Source organism: Panulirus ornatus, chromosome 55, assembly GCF_036320965.1.
Source record: "Panulirus ornatus isolate Po-2019 chromosome 55, ASM3632096v1, whole genome shotgun sequence".
Lineage (NCBI taxonomy): Eukaryota > Metazoa > Arthropoda > Malacostraca > Decapoda > Palinuridae > Panulirus > Panulirus ornatus.
In genome coordinates, this window is record NC_092278.1 from 19,212,357 (window position 1) to 19,222,356 (window position 10,000).

General features: G+C 49.9%; 1 protein-coding gene across 1 annotated transcript in view; it reads left to right on the forward strand.

The window, feature by feature from the left end:
- Nucleotides 1-10,000, forward strand: part of Hk (potassium voltage-gated channel subfamily A regulatory beta subunit hyperkinetic) — a 222,445-nt gene that overhangs the window by 21,038 nt on the left and 191,407 nt on the right. The window contains exon 2 of the mRNA XM_071692804.1: nucleotides 6,524-6,724. Coding sequence (XP_071548905.1) covers nucleotides 6,630-6,724 — 95 coding nt within the window. The 5' untranslated portion in view covers nucleotides 6,524-6,629. The remainder of the gene's footprint in view (nucleotides 1-6,523; nucleotides 6,725-10,000) is intronic.

Here is a 10,000-nt window from a genome sequence, read left to right on the forward strand (position 1 = left end):
AGGAGAGGAGAGGAGATGAGGATGAGAGAGGAGGAAGAGGAGGAGGTGGAGAGAGAGAGGGAGAGGAGAGAGGAGGAGAGAGGGAGAGAGGAGGATGAGAGAGAGATGAGTGAGAGAGAGGGAGAGAGAGAGAGAGAGGAGGGAGAGAGAGAGGGAGAGATGAGAGGGATGGAGAGGGGAGGATGGGGAAGAGAGGAGGAGAGAAGGAGAGGGGAGATGAGGAGAGGAGAGTGATGAGGTGAGAGGAGAGAAGAGAGTAAGGAGAGAGGAGGAGAGAGAGGAGAGGAGAGAGAGGAGGTGAGAGAGAGGGATGGAGGGAGTGAGAGGTAGAGGATGAGGAGGAGTGAGAAGGAGAGGATGGAGAGAGAGAGAGAGAGTAGGGAGAGAGGGAGAGAGAGATGGAGGATAGGAGAGAGGGAGAGAGGGAGAGAGAGGAGAGAGAGAGAGAGGAGAGAGAGAGGGGGAGAGGAGAGGAGTGGAGGGAGAGGAGAGAGTGAGAGGAGAGAGAGGGAGAGAGAGGAGTGGGAGAGAGGAGTGAAGAGAGGAGGAGAGGAGAGAGAGAGGAGAGGAGAGAGAGGGGGAGAGAGGAGAGAGAGAGAGAGAGGAGAGGGAGGAGTGGAGTGTGAGAGGAGAGGGGGAGAGGATGAGGAGGAGAGAGAGGGAGAGGACGGAGAGTGAGGAGAGGAGTGGAGGGGAGAGAGAGAGAGAGAGAGGAAGAGAGAGAGAGGGGAGGAAGAGGAGAGAGGGGAGAGAGGAGAGAGTGAGAGAGGAGGAGAGAGAGTGGAGAGAGAGAGGAGAGAGAGAGAGAGAGGGGAGAGAGAGGAGAGAGGAGAGAGAGAGAGAGAGGAGAGAGAGGAGGGGAGAGAGAGAGAGGGAGGAGAGAGAGGAGAGGAGAGGGAGAGAGTAGGGAGAGGAGAGGAGGAGAGAGAGGAGAGGGAGGAGGGAGAGAGAGAGAGAGAGAGGAGGAGAGAGAGGAGGTGAGGAGAGAGGAGGAGGAGAGAGAGGGAGGGAGAGAGGGAGGGAGTGGAGAGAGAGGGGGGAGAGGGAGAGAGAGAGGAGTGAGGGGGAGAGAGGAGGAGAGAGGGAGAGGAGGAGAGTGAGGAGGGGGAGAGGGAGAGAGAGAGAGGAGTGAAGGAGAGGGAGAGAGAGAGAGGAGAGGAGAGAGGAGAGGGAGAGAGAAGATAGAGAGGGAGGAGTGAGGAGAGGGAGAGAGAGGAGAGAGGAGGAGAGAGAGAGGAGAGGGGAGGAGAGGAGGTGAGAGGAGAGAGAGGGAGAGAGGAGAGGAGGGAGAGGAGGAGAGGAGAGTGAGTGGAGGGAGGAGAGAGAGGAGGAGAGAGGAGGGGAGAGAGGGAAGGAGGAGGAGAGATGAGAGGGAGAGGAGAGGGAGAGAGAGGAGAGGGAGAGAGAGAGAGGAGAGAGGAGAGAGGAGAGAGGGGGAGAGGAAGAGAGGAGGAGGAGAGAGAGAGGGAGAGGGAGAGGAGAGGAGAGGAGAGAGGAGGAGAGGGAGAGAGAGAGAGAGGGTGAGAGAGAGGAGAGAGGGAGAGGGAGAGAGAGAGAGGAGAGGAGGGAGGAGAGGGGAGAGAGAGGAGGAGAGGAGAGGAGAGAGTGAGAGGAGAGAGGAGAGACGAGAGTAGGAGAGGGGGGGAGGAGAGAGAGAGAGTGAGAGAGGAGGAGAGTGAGAGAGGAGGAGAGGAGAGAGAGGGAGAGAGAGGGAGGAGAGGGAGGAGAGAGGTAGAGGAGGAGGAGAGGAGGGAGGAGAGAGAGGAGGAGGGAGGGAGGAGAGAGGAAGAGAGAGTGAGGAGAGGGAGAGAGAGAGGGGAGAGGAGAGGGAGAGAGGAGAGAAGAGAGGAGGAGGAGAGGGAGAGAGAGGAGAGAGGAGGGGAGGGAGGAGAGAGAGGGAGAGGGAGGTGGGGAGAGAGAGGAGGAGAGAGTGAGAGGGAGAGGGAGAGAGAGAGGAGAGGAGAGAGAGGAGAGGGAGGAGTGAGAGAGATGAGAGGAGAGAGAGAGAGTGAGAGGAGAGGGAGAGAGGGATGAGGAGGGAGAGGAGGAGAGAGGAGAGGAGAGAGGAGAGAGAGAGAGAGAGTGGAGAGAGGGAGAGAGGAGAGGAGAGGATGAGAGAGAGAGGGAGAGGAGAGGAGGAGAGAGAGGAGGGAGGGAGAGAGGAGGAGAGGGAGGAGAGAGGAGAGAGAGGAGGAGAGAGGAGGAGAGAGGGAGAGAGAGGAGGAGAGAGGTGAGAGTAAGTGAGCTTGGGAAGGAGACCTGTGTGGGGAAGTACCAGGAGAGACTGTGTACAGAATGGAAAAAGGTGAGAACAATGGAAGTACGGGGAGTGGGGGAGGAATGGGATGTATTTGGGAATCAGTGATGGATTGCGCAAAAGATGTTGTGGCATGAGAAGAGTGGGAGGTGGGTGTTTAGAAAGGGTAGTGAGTGGTGGGATGAAGAGAAAGAGTATTAGTGAAAGAGAGAGAGAGGATTTGGGACGATTTTTGCAGGGAAAAATGCAATTGAGTGGGGAAAAGTATAAAAGAAAGAGACAGGAGGTCAAGGAAAGGTGAAGAGGTGAAAAAAAGGGCAAATGAGAGTTGGGGTGAGAGACTATCAGTAAATTTTAGGGAGAATAAAAAGATGTTCTGGAAGGAGGTAAATAGGGTGCGTAAGACAAGGGAGCAAATGGGAACTTCAGTGAAGGGCGTAAATGGGGAGGTGATAACAAGTAGTGGTGATGTGAGAAGGAGATGGAATGAGTATTTTGAAGGTTTGTTGAATGTGTCTGATGACAGAGTGGCAGATATAGGGTGTTTTGGTCGAGGTGGTGTGCAAAGTGAGAGGGTTAGGGAAAATGATTTGGTAAACAGAGAAGAGGTAGTAAAAGCTTTGCGGAAGATGAAAGCCGGCAAGGCAGCAGGTTTGGATGGTATTGCAGTGGAATTTATTAAAAAAGGGGGTGACTGTATTGTTGACTGGTTGGTAAGGTTATTTAATGTATGTATGACTCATGGTGAGGTGCCTGAGGATTGGCGGAATGCGTGCATAGTGCCATTGTACAAAGGCAAAGGGGATAAGAGTGAGTGCTCAAATTACAGAGGTATAAGTTTGTTGAGTATTCCTGGTAAATTATATGGGAGGGTATTGATTGAGAGGGTGAAGGCATGTACAGAGCATCAGATTGGGGAAGAGCAGTGCGGTTTCAGAAGTGGTAGAGGATGTGTGGATCAGGTGTTTGCTTTGAAGAATGTATGTGAGAAATACTTAGAAAAGCAAATGGATTTGTATGTAGCATTTATGGATCTGGAGAAGGCATATGATAGAGTTGATAGAGATGCTCTGTGGAAGGTATTAAGAATATATGGTGTGGGAGGCAAGTTGTTAGAAGCAGTGAAAAGTTTTTATCGAGGATGTAAGGCATGTGTACGTGTAGGAAGAGAGGAAAGTGATTGGTTCTCAGTGAATGTAGGTTTGCGGCAGGGGTGTGTGATGTCTCCATGGTTGTTTAATTTGTTTATGGATGGGGTTGTTAGGGAGGTAAATGCAAGAGTCCTGGAAAGAGGGGCAAGTATGAAGTCTGTTGGGGATGAGAGAGCTTGGGAAGTGAGTCAGTTGTTGTTCGCTGATGATACAGCGCTGGTGGCTGATTCATGTGAGAAACTGCAGAAGCTGGTGACTGAGTTTGGTAAAGTGTGTGGAAGAAGAAAGTTAAGAGTAAATGTGAATAAGAGCAAGGTTATTAGGTACAGTAGGGTTGAGGGTCAAGTCAATTGGGAGGTGAGTTTGAATGGAGAAAAACTGGAGGAAGTGAAGTGTTTTAGATATCTGGGAGTGGATCTGTCAGCGGATGGAACCATGGAAGCGGAAGTGGATCATAGGGTGGGGGAGGGGGCGAAAATTTTGGGAGCCTTGAAAAATGTGTGGAAGTCGAGAACATTATCTCGGAAAGCAAAATGGGTATGTTTGAGGGAATAGTGGTTCCAACAATGTTGTATGGTTGCGAGGCGTGGGCTATGGATAGAGTTGTGCGCAGGAGGATGGATGTGCTGGAAATGAGATGTTTGAGGACAATGTGTGGTGTGAGGTGGTTTGATCGAGTAAGTAACGTAAGGGTAAGAGAGATGTGTGGAAATAAAAAGAGCGTGGTTGAGAGAGCAGAAGAGGGTGTTTTGAAATGGTTTGGGCACATGGAGAGAATGAGTGAGGAAAGATTGACCAAGAGGATATATGTGTCGGAGGTGGAGGGAACGAGGAGAAGAGGGAGACCAAATTGGAGGTGGAAAGATGGAGTGAAAAAGATTTTGTGTGATCGGGGCCTGAACATGCAGGAGGGTGAAAGGAGGGCAAGGAATAGAGTGAATTGGAGCGATGTGGTATACAGGGGTTGACGTGCTGTCAGTGGATTGAATCAAGGCATGTGAAGCGTCTGGGGTAAACCATGGAAAGCTGTGTAGGTATGTATATTTGCGTGTGTGGACGTGTGTATGTACATGTGTATGGGGGGGGGTTGGGCCATTTCTTTCGTCTGTTTCCTTGCGCTACCTCGCAAACGCGGGAGACAGCGACAAAGTATAAAAAAAAAAAAAAAAAAAAAATATATATATATTCATTCATTTATTTATGTATTTAATGACCTCAGACAAAATTGAAGGTGAGACGTATCGTTGGGTTAATTATAATTGGTCGTACGAACTCGTCGGGCCATTTGGACGCACGTAGTCTGGGTTAGCTTCGAAATTGACGTTCGTCTCACGAAACTTTGAATTTGACCTGACTGTCATGACGTAGGGTCTGGGAAGGTCATGTGTGTGTGTGTGTGTGTGTGTGTGTGTGTGTGTGTGTGTGTGTGTGTGTGAGGGGTGGGGTGTAATTTCCCCATGTGTCGTTGTAAGTCGTCGTCTCCACACACGACCCTCCCCCGTCGTTCCGTCCGTCGGGTGTCCAACGACAACAGAATTCAGCCAAAATTATTTTTTTTTAATTTCATTTTTTTCCCCCTAATTGTTTTCGAACGTGTCCGCCATTGTGGTCTTCCCCTCCTTTCCTCCCTTCCCTCCGTCTCCCCTCTCCCCTCTCCCCTCCCTCCTAAGCTTTAAAGTCATTTGACCCCTCTTGTGGCCTTGACCTCTTGACCTCGCAATCTCAGGGCTCTAGAAGAATACAGGTCATTACAACCTCCCGGTGGCATGTCGTGGACCACACACACTCTCTCTTTCTCTCTCTCTCTCTCTCTCTCTCTCTCTCTCTCTCTCTCTCTCTCTCTCTCTCTCTCATTCTCTCTCATACATCGTACGACTCCCAGTAGTTAATTACCCTCCTGACCTCGACGACCCCCATCCTCTGAAGCCTTTGAAGTCGTCAGCCCTTACTTACTTACTTACTTACTTACTTACTTAACAAGTTTTAAGTTTAAAAAAAAAGTCGCCACGTTTCGGTATATATTTTTTTCTTCTTTCGCTGCGGGTTTTTTTTCTTCTATCTTTCTTTCTTCTCTTTCTTGAGAGAGAGAGAGAGAGAGAGAGAGAGAGAGAGAGAGAGAGAGAGAGAGAGAGATTGTGCGACACATTTTGATGCCTTGGAGATGCGTGAGTGAGGCGCCTTCTCTCAGGAGTAGATGTTAGGAGGAGGAGGTAGACAAGGTTGAGTAGATGTTAGGAGGAGGAGGTAGACAAGGTGGGGTAGATGTTAGGAGGAGGAGGTAGACAAGGTTGAGTAGATGTTAGGAGGAGGAGGTAGACAAGGTGGAGTAGATGTTAGGAGGAGGAGGTAGACAAGGTTGAGTAGATGTTAGGAGGAGGAGGTAGACAAGGTTGAGTAGATGTTAGGAGGAGGTAGACAAGGCCGAGTAGATGTCATATGTTTCCGACCTGTGTCTGAAACGAAGTATAATTGTTATTTTGATTAATTAAACTATTTAGTATACAAGAGAAAGGCAATTTAACTCTAGGTCTATGAGAGTGGAGCATTATAATAAGAATCTAAGACTTAAGGAACATTTTGATACGACGTTTTAATAGACTTATGGTGTAATTATGATGATTTTTTCCCCTCCAAAGACCTTTTTTTTCCAATTTCATTTCCAAACACGAGTCTTGACCTTTTGAGCACGACCTATCTTGACCAGGTCAAAGTCCCAGGTCATCAGACCCAAGGGTCGTAAAGTCGTGCTCAAGGGTCGTACTGTGGTGAGTAAAAGGGTTGTTAACCTTGTGGTCCACTAGCTGGCACACAGGGTGTCCATAATATTGTCTTGATGTGCAAGAGTATGTATATGTACCGTACCTCCATCAGTGGGGCTCGAACCACTGTCTGCTCAGTGCAATGTCGAGCTGTTACCACTCAGCCAACCGGGATATAGAGTAAGTCAAAGAGGGTTTCATAGGTCTCAAGAGAAACCCACTACGTTATCTACGTGCGGGGACAGTGGTTCGAACCCCGATGCTTGAAGGTGTGGGAAGACGCTACGTTAAGAGCGCTTTGTTATGCAGCAGTGGCAGTTGTGCTACACTGACACCTGTCGTTTTCCCGTCCACAGGTACCGTTGATAGTGTAGTGGTAGCTGTCCCACCCTTCCCCATCTTCTCGTCCCATTACTCCTCCTCCTCCTTCCTTCCTCCTCCTCCTTCTGCGCCTCCGTCGCCATGTTAAGCGCAGCCATGGGCGGCTCGGCCCGCCTCAGCCAACCCGACGTTCGTAGCCCCATGTACACCAACCCGGAACAGCGAGACGACCCTAGGTGAGTTCCTTACTTCCAGGTCACGTTACGTATCATCATCAATTCCTTCCCTCCCTCTCTTAAGGTCAGACAGACCCTGGTGCCCTACGCTCTTGCCAGGTCGCGAGATACGTCTACAGAGGTCGTGAGTGAAGTAGATGAATTGAGAGGTAGATCTGGTTGGGGGTAGATGGAGTTACTTCAACACTACCATTAAGGGGTAGAGTTAAGATGGGGGGGGGGTTGTGTCATGTCATTAAGGGGTAGAGTTAAGGGGGGGTGGGGTTGTGTCATGTCATTAGGGGTAGAGTTAAGATGGGGGAGGGGTTGTGTCATGTCATTAAGGGGTAGAGTTAAGATGGGGGAGGGGTTGTGTCATGTCATTAGGGGGTAGAGTTAAGATGGGGTGGGGTTGTGTCATGTCATTAAGGGGTAGAGTTAAGATGGGGGAGGGGTTGTGTCATGTCATTAAGGGGTAGAGTTAAGAAGTGGGGGGGGGGTTGTGTCATGTCATTAGGGGGTAGAGTTAAGGGGGGGTGGGGTTGTGTCATGTCATTAAGGGGTAGAGTTAAGAAGTGGGGGGGGGTTGTGTCATGTCATTAAGGGGTAGAGTTAAGATGGGGAGGGGTTGTGTCATGTCATTAAGGGGTAGAGTTAAGAAGTGGGGTGGGGTTGTGTCATGTCATTAGGGGGTAGAGTTAAGATGGGGGAGGGGTTGTGTCATGTCATTAAGGGGTAGAGTTAAGATGGGGGAGGGGTTGTGTCATGTCATTAAGGGGTAGAGTTAAGATGGGGGAGGGGGTTGTGTCATGTCATTAAGGGGTAGAGTTAAGATGGGGGAGGGGTTGTGTCATGTCATTAAGGGGTAGAGTTAAGATGGGGGAGGGGGTTGTGTCATGTCATTAGGGGGTAGAGTTAAGATGGGGGAGGGGTTGTGTCATGTCATTAAGGGGTAGAGTTAAGATGGGGGAGGGGGTTGTGTCATGTCATTAGGGGGTAGAGTTAAGATGGGGGAGGGGTTGTGTCATGTCATTAAGGGGTAGAGTTAAGATGGGGGAGGGTGTTGTGTCATGTCATTAGGGGGTAGAGTTAAGGGGGGTGGGGTTGTGTCATGTCATTAAGGGGTAGAGTTAAGATGGGGTGGGGTTGTGTCATGTCATTAAGGGGTAGAGTTAAGATGGGGGAGGGGTTGTGTCATGTCATTAAGGGGTAGAGTTAAGATGGGGAGGGGTTGTGTCATGTCATTAAGGGGTAGAGTTAAGATGGGGAGGGGTTGTGTCATGTCATTAAGGGGTAGAGTTAAGATGGGGAGGGGTTGTGTCATGTCATTAAGGGGTAGAGTTAAGAAGTGGGGTGGGGTTGTGTCATGTCATTAGGGGGTAGAGTTAAGATGGGGGAGGGGTTGTGTCATGTCATTAAGGGGTAGAGTTAAGAGGGGGGAGGGGTTGTGTCATGTCATTAGGGGGTAGAGTTAAGAGGGGTGGGGTTGTGTCATGTCATTAGAGATGGGAGGTGTGTGTGGGGGGGGATTAGATCTTGGCACGAGGCAGAGTGTCATGTTGACAGTCATTGACACATGTCAGGAGGGACGAAGGTCATGTCAGCAGGTCATAACTCTTGTCAGACGTCAGCGAGTCGTGTCAGGAGGGGGCAGCAGCGAGGGTAAGTTGACATTGTAAAAAGCCAAATCTCTCTCTCTCTCTCTCTCTCTCTCTCTCTCTCTCTCTCTCTCTCTCTCTCTCTCTCTCTCTCTCTCTCTCTCTCTCTCTCTCTCCATTATCTGTATTGCATTTATTCGACTGATAATGATAATGATAATGATAATCTGATGTCGAGTGAGGTGCATTGTATCCCTGCAACGACCCCAACCATACGAGGATGAGCCGTTGTGGTGCCTTGTGTTCCATGTACACCGGAGCTGTGTGTGTGGGTGGGTCATATTCTCCCACCCACTCTCAGACGTCCCTCCCCCTATAGCCCTTTTCTCTCTCATGGCTTGGGAGGTCTCCAGACACACAAGGTGGTGAAAGCCACCAACCCTTCACCTCTTTATTTTCCATTGTTCTTATTTGAATGATTTTTCTTTTCTCTTTGACCTTGTCCTCCGACCTGCGTGAGGCCACACACCGATTGAAACAGTCACCTCTGGTTGCATCATCGTCAAAGAATTCCTTACTCCATAAAGAGTCCAACATCTCCCTGCTGCTGGGAGTAGCGCAGCCTTGGTGACATTGGAACGTGTGGGAAAAAAAAAGGGGGAACAGGCCTTTAAATGACCCAGGACGACCCATTTTTTTTTAAAGAAAGGGGTCCTGGGGTTGTGATCAATAGATGGAAAAAGGGGAAAAATAGATATAGAAACCCAGCTACAATGAGAGTCAAGACGTGTTAGCGAGGGAGGGGACATAGTGTTTACATCGACCTTCACGACACACACACACACACACACACACGCACACACACACACACACAAGCATAGTACCCACAAGGTTTCCCCCCCCTCACCCCCCCCCTTCGTGCCCAGGAGTACCCTGGGGCACAGAATGGTACACAACAGGTGTGGGTGATGGTGTAGCGAACCACAGAGAATGGAGGAAGGAGGCTTCATACTACAGTGGTACAGCGGGTTACAGGCTGAATTAAGAAGAGGTACATAAGTACACGAGAGGGGTATAGTGGGAGCTTGTGTTGAGTTACCGCCGGCAGCTCTCTGTGCCCTGAGAGAGAGAGAGAGAGAGAGAGAGAGAGAGAGAGAGAGAGAGAGAGAGAGAGAGAGAGAGAGAGAGAGAGAGGTTCTGTATTCTGTGCCCTCAGAGAGAGAGAGAGAGAGAGAGAGAGAGAGAGAGAGAGGTTCTGTATTCTGTGCCCTGAGAGAGAGAGAGAGAGAGAGAGAGAGAGAGAGAGAGAGAGAGAGAGAGAGAGAGAGAGAGAGAGAGGTTCTGTATTCTGTGCCCTCAGAGAGAGAGAGAGAGAGAGAGAGAGAGAGAGAGAGAGAGAGAGAGAGAGAGAGAGAGGTTCTGTATTCTGTGCCCTCAGAGAGAGAGAGAGAGAGAGAGAGAGAGAGAGAGAGAGAGAGAGAGAGAGAGAGAGAGAGAGAGTTCCTGTATTCTCTGCCCTGAGAAGGAGGTTCTGTACTCTATGCCCTGGGAGAGTGGCTCTGTATTCTGTGTGCTACAGAGGACAGGGTATAGAACACGGGAAGTACACGTGTGACGTCACAGTCACTAGAGATGACGTAAACTTTCAGCGTCCCCCTGAAGATGACGTCAGAGTCCAAATGTGCAACAAGTGACGTCA